General features: G+C 37.5%; 1 protein-coding gene across 1 annotated transcript in view; it reads left to right on the forward strand.

Moving 5' to 3' along the window:
• The window catches only part of LOC102735822 (E3 ubiquitin-protein ligase HECW1), a 159,921-nt gene that overhangs the window by 13,323 nt on the left and 130,876 nt on the right, over positions 1–15,722 (forward strand). Inside the window, exon 4 of the mRNA XM_081799716.1 lies at positions 1,045–1,214. Coding sequence (XP_081655842.1) covers positions 1,045–1,214 — 170 coding nt within the window. The remainder of the gene's footprint in view (positions 1–1,044; positions 1,215–15,722) is intronic.

Here is a 15,722-nt window from a genome sequence, read left to right on the forward strand (position 1 = left end):
ACACCACCAAGAGTGAATGCTAATGTAAACTCTGGAATTTGGGTAATAATGATGTGTCAGTATAGCTTCATCAGTTGTAATAAATGTGCCCCTCTAATGGGAGATGTTAATAATGGGGGAGGCTCTGCATGTGTGAGGCAAGAGGTATATGGGAAAATCTGTACTTCCTCTTAATTTTGCTGTGAACCTACAACTCCCCCCTCAAAATAAAGTCTTTTATTAAAAAAAAAAATCAGCTGATGACATTAGCATGTGTCTAAGTTAAAAGAAAAAGGAAGAAGAAACTCAATACTTTTGTGTTATTAGGGCAGAAAGCCAACAACTCCTGATTTGCCATTCTTATGTTCCTGTTGAAATGCTTAAGAAATAACAATTATTTGTACAAACCTGCAGAAACAGCAGGAGCCTGGAAAACTACTCAGCTACCTTCCAGAAACCAAGAGGAAATTTCATTAACCAAAACTCAGTGAAATCCTGAAACCCGAGAGGGATGCCATGCAGGATGGGCAGCATGGGGCTGGGGAAGGAGACAAAATCTCTGTTAATTGGTTCCCATTTTGGTTCTGCCACATAGACATGGGTTGATAGACCTACTATATTCATTGTGAGACTACAGCCCTTGGTTTTCTTACATCTCCACTTTGCAGGGGAATTTTCACTTAGACCCATAGAATTTTCCATTGGATTTTTTCCCTCAGTGTCCACCAAGTTTCCTGAGGTGACCTCAGACCCTCACCCCAAGCTTCCTGAGGAATGCTGGAAGTCCAGTCCAGGAAGGGCCAACCGTCCTCTCTTAAAACACATAGTGACCACAATACCTGTTGTATTGACTTCTGACAAGGAATGGTTTTATACATGCCAGTAAATGTTCCATATAATGGGTTCTGTAGACATACCAGTCCATATTTGTAACGAGGTAGAAAATAGTCTAAAGATTGGAAAGACTTTTCCATATTTTAGATGGACTTTCTCCTTGTGTAAAGCCTGATATGATCTTTAACCTTACCAAAATACATTTAAATTAAAATGTTCCTAATTTTATAGATTTCCAGGCCATGGGGTTGAAGAAAGGGATGTTTTTCAACCCAGACCCTTACCTGAAGATTTCCATTCAGCCTGGAAAGCACAGCATCTTCCCTGCCCTCCCACACCACGGACAGGAGAGGAGATCCAAGATCATAGGCAACACCGTGAACCCCATCTGGCAGGCCGAGGTGAGTGCTGTGGGCCCTGAGAAGAAGCCTAAGGTGGCCAGCTGAAACAACTGACCACAAGCCAGCCCACATGCCGTGCCCTCCTTTCTTGGAGCCCCAAACTGCTGCTAAGTTCATGGCTCTCTGGTCTTAGAAGGGAGCTGTGTTCTCTGTGGGTTGTAACTCAGGGATCTTGATGGAACCCCTCGAGGCAATACCAGGAAACTCTTTGTTGCAGCTACACTCAGTAGCCCTGCTACAGCTTCTTCATCTGATTCAGAACCTGCATCTGAAAGCAAGGCAGCCTCTCCCTACCTCTGTGTGGGAGAAGGAAGAGAAGCATTCTTACACTCTTCCTCCGTGTGCAGTCCTTAGGCAAGAGTGCCAAATTTTAAATGTGTCCCTCTAGACCAGTTCCGGAGATTCTAAAACTGTCAGTTTCCTGGGACAGGTAAATCATTAAGCCCTAGAATACCCCTGGGAGTTACATATTATTTGATTTAAATAAACATGAATCCTAATTGTGTACCCCATCTTCCTGGTCTGAACGGTGCTAGAGCATTGAACGGTTTGTTCTGTCTCGTGAAGGCCCATCTCCACTTCCAAATGTGTGTCCTCCACCAGCCAGGAGTGAGGAGGTTCCTCAGCAAAGCCACATGATGTCAGGCTTGGCCTCACAGTGACTAAGTCCTCTCCTGGAGAACTAGCAGAAAGTTGTCACAACCCATTTGGCAGCTAACTCACATGCTTCAGCTTGAGGGTGTGACCTGCTAACTGTGTGGGCGGGGAGACAGGGAGGCTTAGGGCATGGGAGGGGCTACAGAATAATGTTGGAGTTAAAAGCACAGATTTGCAGCCACACAAATCTTGGTTGAAATCCCAGCATGGCTTGTTACTAGTTGTGTAGATGTAGGAAATCAGACATCCTCAATCTGAGCCTTGGTTACCTTCATCAGGCTGTTACTGATGAGAACGCGCTACTCCTACCCAAGGCACTTGCTTTGGACAGGTTTCCTTCCTTTATTCTTCAGAGTAGGTCATCTCTGACATAGGCTTTTCAAGCATTCTTGAACAAGAAAGTGTAATTAGATATTTGGGGGCAAATCTTGTTCATTGTCTCTTAAATTACACCACCCACTTCCTAGGCTTAATTAACCCAGACCCAGGCCTTACAGAGGAGCAATGTTACAGCTTTGAAGTTAGAGCAACGTAAAGGAAATTGAATTGCACTTAAACTTCCTACTACTTTGGTTATCAACAGATTCTAAAGCACTGAAGATACCAGTAGCATGGAATAATGAATCTTAAATTATTTGTTCCTTCAGTCCTGGCTCTTCTCACCAATTATTTCTGGTCTCCTCACTGCATTCCTGGGGATAATACATGATGCTACAGGAATTTATAGTACATGAAAAAAAAAAAAAAGGTTTCTCTCTTCTGAAGAACTTCAGAGCAACTTGTTCTAAAACATTTAGTCATAAAGGTATTATAAGTCCTCAAAGAACATTTCAGAAACCCAACACCATCAGAATGTTTTTTGTCTAAAACTGTCAGCTAGAATCCACTTTAAGTTCTGAAATTATTCCTGAGTCTTTAGTTAAGATTTACTTCACTCTGGAAAGATCCTAGCAAACCCTCACTAGACCTCTGCTTTTGACCTCCTGCATTCTATCCAGCATCCCGTGGTTAAAGTTGGTATTCTTTTTTTTTTTTTCTTAACTGGGTGATGGGCATTAAGGAGGGCATGTGATGTAATGAGCACTGATGAATTACTGAACTGTACATCTGAAACTAATGATGCACTGTAGGTTAATGAATTGAATAAATAAGTAAAAAAAAGTTAAGTTGGTGTTCTAAAATAAGTTTTGCCACGTCTCCCTGATGAGGCTCAGACTGAGGATAACTGATTTCTCAAGTTCAACGTCAAATAACTTGACTGAAGATCTGCACTTTCAACCCCTAAATGCTCTCCTGTGCAGAGCATTCAAGGACTTTGCTGTCCCAGCATGGCTTACCACTTGTGTAGTTATGGGTGCACTTGGCTCTAAGCTAGAGGAAGTGGGGCCAGCTGTGATATTTCTCACAACCAAGAAGTCCAGACGGAAGTGGTTCTGGTAGTGCAGGTTACTGAGAGCACCAACGAGGGACTCGAGCTCTCTGGGTCTTCCCACTGCGCCCTTAGCAGATGGCTCTCATCCTCCTATCTTAAAGCGTCAAACTCAAGTTCCAGGTAGGAAGAAAGCAAAGAGGCAAAAAGCCTTCTCCTTGTAAGGCTTTGCATTTTTATTCTGTAAGAGAAGCCCTTCCCAGCAAAAGCCCTATGACCTGTCACAGACCTTCACCTGTTTGGGAAAATCTAGTGCTTCAGTTCCCCAGCTCTATAGTAAGGAGGGCAAAAGGAGAGGTGGTTGAACATGGGTGTTGAATAAAACAATCTGTAGTGTGGGCAATGGGCTTCAGCTCCACTGTACGGTACCTTACACCTCAGACATTATGCTAAGACCACTCTCAGTAGCTGCTGTCCCCCACTGCCCCTCATGCTTTCACATGGTTGCATAGATTGTCTTTGCTCGTGTCTGCCTAAAATGTACGTTCCCAATGAATCCAACTAGCAGCTCCTGCTCATCCATCAAGACTCAGCTAAAACACCACCTCCCTTATGGGCCACTCCTTGACCCCCCCACCCCGGGCCTCAGGAGGAAAGTGCTCCTTCCTCTCTGCCCCTTTGTCTAGACCTCTATCATACTGTCTTTTATTTGCACATCTGTCTTTCCTGTGAGCCTTTGAGCTCCTCAAGGGAAGGAATCATATCCAATTCCTGGAACCTACTAATAATAGGCTATATAAGGCTTATATATAGGGCTTACTATGCCAAGCAGTGTAAACATTTTATATAATTAACTCAAGCCTCACAACAACCCTATGAGATATGTACTATTATTATCCCCATTTAAAGATGGGGAAACCAAGGCACAGAGCAGTTAAGTAATTTTCCCCAGGTCTCATAGCTATTAAATGGCAGAACCAGAATTTGAAGCAGGTCATCTGCCTTTAGAGCCTGATACTGATCAATGTTGTGTGTAGGTGGTTGTAGATAAATTCTGGAGAGAGTATCCATAGATTCCATCGGATATGCAAAGATTCTATCGGATATGCAGTGAGGAGACCAGAAATAATTGGTGAGAATAGCCAAGATTGAAGGAACAAATAATTTAAGATTCATTATTCCCCTTCAGAGGAAAAATAAAGTTTAAATCGATAGCACTGGATGATAAGGCTGAAGGCAGTTATCAAAAAGTTTAGTTTGGTCTTTCAGCTAATCATATGAACTACTACTCCTTGAAGATAAGTTTGAAGGTTCTGTGAGAACTTTTTTAATGGGGAAAGCCAGGTGAAGTTCTTCTGGCTGATTATTAATTTAAGAAATGTTACTAAGTATCTATTCTGTAGTAGAAACAGAAACCTCTGGAAGGACACAAAAATGATTGATAGGTAAGACCTCTCAGGCTGGTGGAAGGAGACAAGACAATGAAATAAATGTTCTAATCAAGGTATGGACTGAATGCAGCAGAATACTGAGGGAAGACTTCCCAGATGGTGTGCTGTGGGACTTAGGTCTTGATGGGTGATGAGACATTTTTGGGGAGTGGGTTGGGGGCATTCCAGGTAGAAGGAACAGCATGTGCAAAACTACCAAGGCATCTCACGAACACTTGGGGAACTCTATAGAAATGGCATGTGGTTGAAAAATAAAAAGAAAGAAATGCCATGTGGTTGGAGCTCATGGTACACACAGAGAAGTGATGGCTATTGGGCTGGGCTTACTCCAGTTACATACATCCAGCGTGGTTCTCTTATTTCTTTTCTTTTTCTTTTTCTTCTTTTTTTTTTATGTTCAGTTAGCCAACATATAGTATATCATTAGTCTTTGATGTAGTGTTCAACAATTCATTAGTTGCATATAACACCCAGTGGTCATCACAACATGTACCCTCCTTAATACCCATCACCTAGCTACCCCATCCCCCCACCCCCCTCCCTCCAGCAATCCTCAGTTTGTTTCCCAGAGTCCAGAGTCTCTCATGGTTTGGTTTTCTTATTTCTTACAAACAAAACCTAATGTTGGGTTCTGGGTCTCACATTGCAACTTCGTGAATGAAATGAAGATTCCCTGCTCCTACAGAATTCATGCACATCTTTAAATTTCTATGCAACCGGGTAAGTGAGAACCAAACTGTCCTACTTTCTGTATATACCTAATAACATATAAAGGACATTCATGAGAAATAATTGAAGTTACCTGAACTTAAGAGCAAGAATATCCTTTAGTGTATAGTTTAAATGCTAAATTTATTTCTGTGATTAATGTTGCATTAAAATCTTATGCAATTTTTTCAAATTTAGGCAAGTTCAAACTTAAAACATGTTTTTGCTGATTAAAACATGCTAAATCTTAGAAAAATACAGTTACTATCAGAATTTTATTTATTTTTTTACTATCAGATTTTTTTTATTATTATGTTATGTTAATCACCGTACATTATATCATCAGTTTTTGATGTAGTGTTCCATGATTCATTGTTTGCATATAACACCCAGTGCTCCATGCAGAACGTGCCCTCTTTAATACCCATCACCAGGCTAACCCATCCCCCTATCCCCCTCCCCTCTAGAACCCTCAGTATGTTTTTTAGAGTCCATCATCTCTTATGGTTCTTCTCCCCCTCCGATATCCCTCCCCTTCATTCTTCCCCTTCTGCTATCTTCTTTTTTTTTTTTTTCTGGTTTCTCTTCAGATCGCATAAATCTTTTGCCTTTTACTATCAGAATTTTAAAATGAGGAGGGAAAATTGAGAGAAATACATACTAAATATAATGTCAACTAAAAAATTTTTTAAAGAAGACTACCATGTTGATTGATCTCTTTTTTTATTATTATTACTGTAATTAGAAACTGTTTTCACCCAGGGAAAACTCTCCTTGATTTTCAGGTCTGTTTACTTTCCTGAACGGATATAATGGGCACTTATAAGATTATAACCACACAGAGAAGTTAAATAGAAAATGGCAGCAACTGAAGAGTTTTGGGTTATTTATTCAGAGTGCCTATGTGGAGAGTATATTTAAACCCCTAAATCTAACAGGGAACTCCTATGTGCAACTTCTCAGAAATATCATGTGGGTTGAGCAAATATTAAAATCAAGCCTGGGGCCATGGTGTTTGTCAGCCTCTACTCTATTCCGTCTCAGCCCTCAAAGCTGGGTGGATTAATCCCACACATGTACAGTATCAGTCTGCTCCAATCTGGTCACAAGATTTGAAGACAAGACATTGCCTCCTAGAGCTTATATTCTAATGTAAGAAAACAAAACAAAAAATTAACAAGACAATCGCAAGGGAAACTAAGCAACACGAAGGAAATACTACATTGTAACATGGTGTACATGATGGAGAGGAGCTAACTTAGATAGCCATGGTCCAGGAAGACCTTTCTGAGTTGCTGTCACATGAACTGAGAGACCAGACACATGAAGACCTGGTTAGATGTATGTTGCAGATCGAGGAAGCAGCTAGTATGAAGGGCCTGAGTGTACCAAGCTTGGCAGGCTTACACAACAGCAGGAAGATCATTGTGGCTGGAGAAGAACCGTGTGTGAGGGATGGGAGTGAGATACAAGATGAGGCTGGGGAGGGAGGCAAGGCCCAGCATCTTGTAAGTCAGGGGAAGTGGTTGGGATTTTATTCTAAATGTGGTAAGAAGCTATTGGGGTAGGAAAGCATCATGTTCTGATCGAAATTTATCCAAATGTTCCTGCTGCTGTGTGCGGAATGGATTATAAAGAGTCAAGAATGGAAACAGTTGGTATCTGCTTCTAGTTGTCCTGGAACAGCATTATGGCACACTAACACATAAAACCTAGAACAGCCAGGTATAATTAGAAAGAAAAAGAAAAAAGGATTTGTGATCATGAGAGATGGTCAGGACAACAGGACTCATGTGGCCAAAATCCTGGAGAGAGGGACATCTGGGTGGCTCAGTCGGTTAAGTGTCTGCCTTCTGCTCAAGTCAGGATCCCGGGGTCCTGGGATCGAGCCCCGCATCGGGCTCCCTGCTCTGCGGGGAGTCTGCTCCTATCTCTCCCGCTCCCCCTGCTTGTGCTCTCTCCCTCTCTCTCTGACAGATAAATAAATAAAAATCTTTAAAGAAAAAAAAAAAAGATCCTGGAGAGAAAGGAATTTTAAGTGAGTCAACTTTCTGCAACTGCTTTTTATGAAAGGGATAAGAAAGTAGGCCAAAAGCTGCTGAAGATCAAAGAGGAGTTTTCTGTAGTTTGACTGCTGAAGAGACAAAACGTGAAGTTCTGGATCCTCCAAGGGGAGATGTCCTAGCAAAACCATAGATTCTCAGTTAGACCCCTGGCTGGCTACAGTGAAGGAATCAGGGCCAACCAATGGTAGAAAATTTCAAGATAGCTCAAGCAGCCCAGTCAGTCCCTGATTCGTTAAAATAGTATCTGACCTCAGTAACAAAAGGAATGGACCATGGGTGACTTTTTATTATTATTATTATTATTATTATTATTATTATTATTATGTTCAGTTAGCCAGCATATAGTACATCATAAGTTTTTGCTGTAGTGTTCAACAATACATTAGTTGCATGTAACACTCAGTGCTCATCCCAATACGTGCCCTCTTTAATACATGGGTGACTATTATTGGAGTTATCAGAGGTAGATTTTAAATACTATTTTATGTTTTTAAACTTAAGAAGCTAGACATAAATAATAAAAATACAACTAGAAAATGCCCATCCACTTTGAAAATTAAGCAAAAAAACTCCTAAAAAATCTAGAGGTCAAGGAAGAGATCATAATAAAAACTAGAAGATATTTTGAACTGAATAATAATGAATATATAACATATCTAAACTTGTAGGATGCAGCTAAATTGGAAAATAAGCTGATCCCAGTGATGTGAGTTTCCCTGTGATTAAACTACTATACCAGTACCGTGGAGAAGATGAATGCAGAAATCACTGAATTAGAAAACAAATACATGATAGGGAAAGTTAACAAAAATTACAATGTAGTGATTGTACTTGTATTAAAAAGATGAGTATTATTAAAATATTTATGCTAATAAATTTGAAAATTTAGAGGAAATGGGAAATACTCTTTACATGATTATTTTTATCATGTTTATTAAGGAACAATTTACAAACATAAATACAATTCATTACATACAACAAAAAGCTGCATTAATTTAAAGCAAACAGTTTGGGGTGGGGGGGCGCCTGGGTGTCTCAGTTGGTTGAGCGTCGGACTCTTGGTTTCAGCTCAGGTTATGATCTCAGGATCATGAGATCAGGCCCCTCACTGGGCTCCATGCTCAGCAGGGAGCCTGCTTGAGCTTCTCTTTCTCCCTCTATCCTTCCTCCCCCACTCAAATAAATAAATAACTCTTTTAAAAAAAATAAAGGAAATGATTTGATTGTAACAAGGTTGCAGGATACAACGTTAATGTACAAAAAGTCCATTGCTATCCTGTATACCAACAATGAGCAAATGGAATTTGAAATTAAAAACAATGCATTTATATTACCATCCCCAAATGAAACACTTAGATATACATCTAACAAATTTGTACAATAGCTATATGAGGATAACCACAAAACTATATTGAATGAAATCAAAGAACTAAAAAATGGATATATAGTCCATGTTCAGGGATAGGAAGATAATATTGTCATTAAGTTCTTTCTAACTTCATCTATAAACTCAATGCAGTCTTAAAACCCCAACAAGTTATTTTATGGATATTGACAAACTGATTCTAAAGTTTACATGGAGAGACAAAAGACCTAGAACATCCAGCACGATTATTGGAGGAGGAGAACAAAACTGGAGGACCAATGCTACCCAACTTCAAGGCCTACTATAAAGCTGCAGTATCAAGAAAATGTGGTATTGGGGGGAAAAAAAGATAACTAGATCGATGAACAGAGTAGAGAGCCCAGAATTAGACCCCCACATAGTCAACTGATCTTTGACAAAGGAATAAAAACAATACAATGGAGCAAAGATAGTCTTTTCAACAAATGGTGCTCGAACAACTAGAAATCCACATGCAAAGAAAAAAATCTAGAGACAGACCTTATACCCTTCACAAAAATTAATTCAAAATGGATCATAGACCTAAATGTAAAATGCAAAATTATAAAAACTCTGAAATTAACACAGGAGAAAACCTAAATGACCTTGGATTTGGTGATGCCTTTTTAGATATAATACCAGAAGCATGGCCCATGAATGAAATAATTGACAATCTGGACTTCATTCAAATTAAAACTGCTCTGTTAGAGAGTATATCAAGAGAATTAGAAGATAAGCCACAAACTGAGAGAAAATATTTGTAAAGGCATATCTGATAAATCGTTGTTATCCAAAATATACAAAGAACTCTTAAAACTCATTAAGAAGAAAACAGTCAATTTAAAAAATGGGCCAAAGATCTTGACAGGCATTTCACCAAAGATATATGGATGGCAAATAAGCATATGAAAAGATGCTGCACATCTTATGTCATCAGGAAAATACAAATTAAAATAACAATGAGATACCCCTGTAAGCCTATTAGAATGGCTTAAATCCAAAACACTTGCAACACAAAAGCTGGAGAGGATGTAGATCAACAGTAAATCTCATATATTGCTGGTGGGCTTGCAAAATGGTACATTCACTTTGGAAGACAGTTTGTCAGTTTCTTAAAAACTAAACATACTCGGGCGCCTGGGTGGCTCAGTCATTGGGCGTCTGCCTTCGGCTCACGTCGTGATCCCGGAGTCCTGGGATCGAGCCCCGCATCCGGCTCCCTGCTCCGCGGGAGGCCTGCTTCTCCCTCTCCCACTCCTCCTGCTTGTGTTCCCTCTCTTACTGTGTCTCTCTCTGTCAAATAAATGAAATCTTAAAAAAAAAAAAAAAAAAACTAACCATACTCTCACAAAATGATCCAGCATTCGAGGTCCTCAGTATCCAAAGGATTTGAAAACTTATGTCCACACAAAAACCTGCACAAGAATGTTAATAGCACCTTTACTTATAATTGCCAAAATTTGGATGCAACCAAGATGCCTTTCAGGAGGTGAATAGATATATAAACTGTGGTAGATCCAGACAATGGAATATTATTTAGCACTAAAAAGATTCAAGCTATCAAGTCATGAAAAGACATAGTGGAAACTTAAATTCTTATTATTAAGTGAAAAAAGCAATCTGGAAAGACTACATACTGCATGATTCCAACTATATGACGTTCTGGAAAAGGCAAAACTAGAGACAGACAGTAAAAGTTCAGTGGTTGTCAGGAATGTGTAGGGGAGAAGGATGATAGGTAGAGTGCAGAAGATTTTCAGGGCCATAAAAATACTTGGTATATTATGATGATGGATATATCTCATTTTACATTTGTCCAAATCAATAGCTTATACAACAGGAAGAATTAACCCTAAGGTAAAGTGTTGACTTTGGGTGATTATGATGTGTCAGTGCAGGTTCATTCTTGGTTAAAAAAAAAAAAGTGCCATTCTGGTGAATGATGTTGATGACGGAGGAGACTATGCATGTGTGGGGCAGGGGGTATAGGGGAAATCTTTGTGCCTCCCTCTCAGTTTTGTTATAAATCTAAAAGGGCTCTAAAAAATAAATTCTTTTAAAAATTGCTTTGGCTCCTCTAGAATTTTTGTATTTTCTTACAAATTTTATAAAGACCTTTGAATCTGAAAAAAAAAGGAGTTCTGGAATTTTATTTGTAAATTTGTTGAATATTAATTATTCCATTCTATGAAATGATACATTTCCATTAATTTAGGTCTTTAATTGTGTTATGTGGTTTTCAGTATAGAAGTCTTGCATACTTTTTTTTTGGTCTATTGTAAGTAGAATCTTTTTTTCATTTCATTTCCAATTATTTGCTGCCTACATCTAAATTTTTCTATGTTAATCTTGAATCCTGCAGCCATACTAAATTCTCTTACTAATTCAGTAGTTATTTTGTGTGAGGATATTTAAGTAAACATACTGCAGCAAATAGAAGTAATTTTACTCAATCCTTCCTAAACTTATGCCTTTTGATTTGTTTGTTTGTTTTTGATGATTTGCCTTATTGCAATGTCCAGAGCATCTAGTACAATGTTGAATTGAAGAGGTGACAGAAGGCATTTTTGCTTTATTACTGATTTTAGGGGGAAAACATTCAATATCTCACCATAAAGTATAGTGATACTAGATTTTTTGTAGATGCTCTTCATCAACTTAAGAATGTTTCCTTCTATTCCTAGTTTGCTGAGAGTTCTTTTTTTGATCATAGATGATTTTGAATTTTGTTAAACACTTTTTCTACCTGTTGAAATGACTCCACAATTTTCACCTTTATTCTATTAATATGGTAAATTACCATGATTTATTTTCTAATATTAGACCAACCATGCATTCCTAAGATAAATTCTACTTGGTTAAATGTATCATTATTTTTATCTATTGTTGCGTTTCTTTTACTAATATTTTATTAAGGATTTTTACATGTACATTCATGAAGAATGTTGATCTGTAGTTTTCTTGTATTAGTCTGGTTTTGGTATAATTTTATCTGGTCTTATGAAATGAGTTTTGAAGTTTTCCTGCTTTTATATGTTCTGGAAGGATTGTGTATAATTGTTATTTCTTCCTTAAATGTTTAATAGAATGTATGAGTGAAGACATTTTAGACTACAGTTTTAAAATATGTGAAAAAGTGTTAAAACATGAGTTCAATTTTTAAATAGAAATAGGGCTATTCAAGTTAACTGTTTCTACATGGGTAAGTTTTTGTAATTTTTGTCTCTCAAGGAATATTGACATTTTTCTTCCTGCAATTTTTATAGGGTTGTTCCACATAGTGTTTTATTGTCCTTTAATGTTTATAAATTAATTAAGGATAATATTTTTCTCATTTTTTTAATGGTGAACTGCATTTTCTCTTTTTTTGTTGTTAACCAATCTAAATATGGCTTTATAAAATTTGTTGATTTTTTTCAAAGAACCAGCTCTTGATGATAATTTTCTCTATTTTTCTTTGTTTTCTATTTCTTTCTATTTCTACTCTTAATTTTATTTCTCTGCTTCATTGCCTTCTACTTACTTTAGGGTTATTTTGCTCTTCTGTTTCTAGCCGCTTAAGGTGACATTTTAGGTTTTGATTTTAGACTTATTTTTCTTCTCTAATATGATCTTCTAAAGCTATTAATTTTCTTTTAAGCCGTGGTTTAGCTGCATTCCATAAAATTGATATCTTTTTTATTTTCATCATCATTCAGTTCAACATATTTTTTAATCTCCCTTCTTTGACCCATGGATTATTTTGAAATGGATTGTGTAAAGTCCAAATTTTAAGATTTTCTTAAATATCTTCTTGTACGGATTTCTAATTCAACTTCATTGTGGTCAGAAAACATACCTGGTATGATTTCAATCTACTTGAACACATTGAATCATGTTTTACAGTGCAGTATATGGTATATTTTGGTGGATTTTTTATGTACACTTGAAAAGAATGTGTATTCTATTGTTTTATGTGGTGGTCTGTAAAAATTAAATTCAAGGTACTGCTCTTACTGTCTAGCTTTTTATCAATTGCTGAGAAAAGGATGTTTAAATCTCCTGCTATGATCATGGAATTATTGCTTTCTCCAATTCTGCCAACTTTTGCTTTATGTATTTTGAGGCTCTTTTGTTAGGTACATGCATAGTAATGTTGTCCTGATGAATTGGCCCTTTTAACATTATGAAATATCCCTCTTTGAAATACCCTATCTTTGGCAATACCCTTTGTCTTTCAGGCTGTTTTATCTCACATTAATATAGTAGCTCTAGCCTTCTTATGTTTGATATTTGAATGGTATACCTATTTTTGTCCATTTACTTTCAAAATATTTGTGTTCTATATAAAACGTGCATATCCTGTAGACAGTTTTTCACCTACTGTGATAATCTCTACCTTTAAATAGGAGTCTAGTTCATTGTCATTTAATGTAATTATTCATATGGTTGTATTTAGGTCTATTTTTTTTATTATTATTTGTTTTCTGTCTGTCCTCTTTATTCTTTTTTCAGGTTTTTTTTTGTTTTCTTTGTTTTTGGATTATTTGAATACTTTCTAGAATTCCATTTTAATTCATCTATTGGATTTTTAGCTACACATTTTTGCATTACTTTCTTTGTAGTTGCTTTAAGGACTACAATATACCTTCTTATATTTTCATTATCTACATTGACTTAATATTATACCACTTCACAAAAATGTGGTAACATTTCAACAATATTTACCTGCATTTACCTGTGCCCATGATCCTTTATGGTATAGTTGCCAAATATGGTACATTTTATAATACATTATAAACCCCACATGACTATGTTATAAGTTTTGCTTTAAACAGACATGTGTATTTTAGGGGCGCCTGGGTGGCTCAGTTGGTTAAGTGACTGATTCTTGATTTTGGCTCAGGTGATGATCTCAAGATTGTGAGATCAAGCCCCACATCAGGCTCTGCACTGGGTGTGGAGTCTGCTTAAGATTTTCTCTCTCCCTCTGCCCTTCCCTCCTCTCCCCACTCTCTAATAAATAAAAGGCCAGACCAAAATATGTATTTTAAAGAAGTTAAGAAAAAGTACAGTCCCTTATGCTTCCCCCATTTGTTTCCTATTTCTAATGTTTTTCATTCATTTCTGAAGATCTGAGTTTCCTTCAGGTATCATTCCCCTTCAGCATGAAATCCTTCCCTTGGCATTTCTTGTAGAGTGAGCCTGGTGGCAGTTCTCTTAGTTTTTTGTTTATCTGAGTGTTCTAATTTGATCTTCATCTTGGAAGACATTTTCACTGAATATAAAATCCTGAGTGACTGGTATTTTCCCCCCAAGACTTTAAAAATGTAGTTCCACTGTGTTATGGTCCCCATAGTCTCTAGTAAGCAATCTGCAGTAATTTGCATTGTTGCTCTCCTGTATGGGGAAGGTGTCATTTTTCTTTGATTGGTTCAAGTTTGTCCCTTTATCTTTGGTTTTCAAATTTGATTATGACATTCCTAGGTATGGTTTTTATATTGGTTTTCTAGGCCTGCCACATACATTTTCCTGCCATATACAGAAATGTATTATTTCATAGTTCTGGAGACCAGAAGTCCAAAATCAAGAAGTAATTGGGGTTGGTTCCTTCCGATTGCTCTGAAGGAAAATCTGTTCCATGCCTCCGCCCTCGCTTCTGGTGATGCTGGCTGTCTTGGTCATTCCTTGGCTTGTAGATGTGTTGTTCCAATCTCTGCCTCCTTCTTCAAATGGTATTCTCACCATATGTCTCTGTGTCCATATTCCTCTCTTCTTATAAATATAACAGACACATTGGATTAGGGCCCACTCTAAGACCTCATCTTAACTTGATTACACCACAAAGACTCTATTTCCAAATATGATTACATTCACATGTTTAGGGCTATGTTTTGGGGAACAACATAATTCAACCCATAACAGTTTTCTTCTAATTTATCCTATGGGTTCACTGAACTTCTGGGATCTATAAACTTACATTTTCACCAAATTGGTGAAGTCTGGCCATCACTTCTTCCAATATTTTTCTGTTGAATGCTCTCTCTCCTTTTTTTCTTGGACTCCAAGTATTATATGCTAGACCTTTAGATATTGTCCCACAGGTCTCTAAGGCAATTCTCTCTCTTCTTGTAATCGGATCATTTCTATTGATCTGTCTTCAATTTCACTGACTCTTTATCACCTCCATTCTACTATTATCTCTACTCACTATGATTTATTTTCATAGGTTAGATTTTTTTAATTCTAAAATTGCAGTGTGGTCTTATGTTATTTATGTTTTGCTGATGATATTTCTTATCTATTTATTCATAACAAGTATATTTTCCCTCACTGAGTGTAGTTAAAATAGCTGCTTTAAAGTCCTTTTCTGATAATTCTAACATACATGCCCTTTTGTTGTTGTTGTTATTTGTTATTTTGTTGTTTTTGTGATAGGGCAATTAACTTGGGTAGGCTCACACTGCCATGAATGTGGTGGCCAGCAGTTCAGATTTCAGTTCAGTTCTTTAAGACCTAACTGCAAGCTGATTTCATTTTCCCTGTGCATATATGATTCTGTGATCAGCCAGAAACTTGGGCTGAGTTTACAAAAAGAATTTGGCACTTTCCTTCTTTGCCTTTCTTCTTTCTGGCATTCTTTCACTTTTTGGTGATACTGGTTACAGTGGGCTCCTTTGCCTTGTTTTGCCAGCCAGAAAGATGGTAGGGTTTTTATTGAAGTTTTAGCTGCTCTTCACCACTATTGGAGTGACTATAGCTGCGTTCAAGTCAAAGGCCCCCAGTCTCTTATTTCAGTGAACAAATTTTATAATTCAACTGTATCACAATTATAAACAGTCCTTTTACATTTTTCTGGACATTGCGAGAATTTGGATTTTTTTTGCATTTTTT

The sequence above is a fragment of the Leptonychotes weddellii genome, chromosome 12 (assembly GCF_054177405.1).
Source record: "Leptonychotes weddellii isolate Sample4059 chromosome 12, ASM5417740v2, whole genome shotgun sequence".
Classification (NCBI taxonomy): domain Eukaryota; kingdom Metazoa; phylum Chordata; class Mammalia; order Carnivora; family Phocidae; genus Leptonychotes; species Leptonychotes weddellii.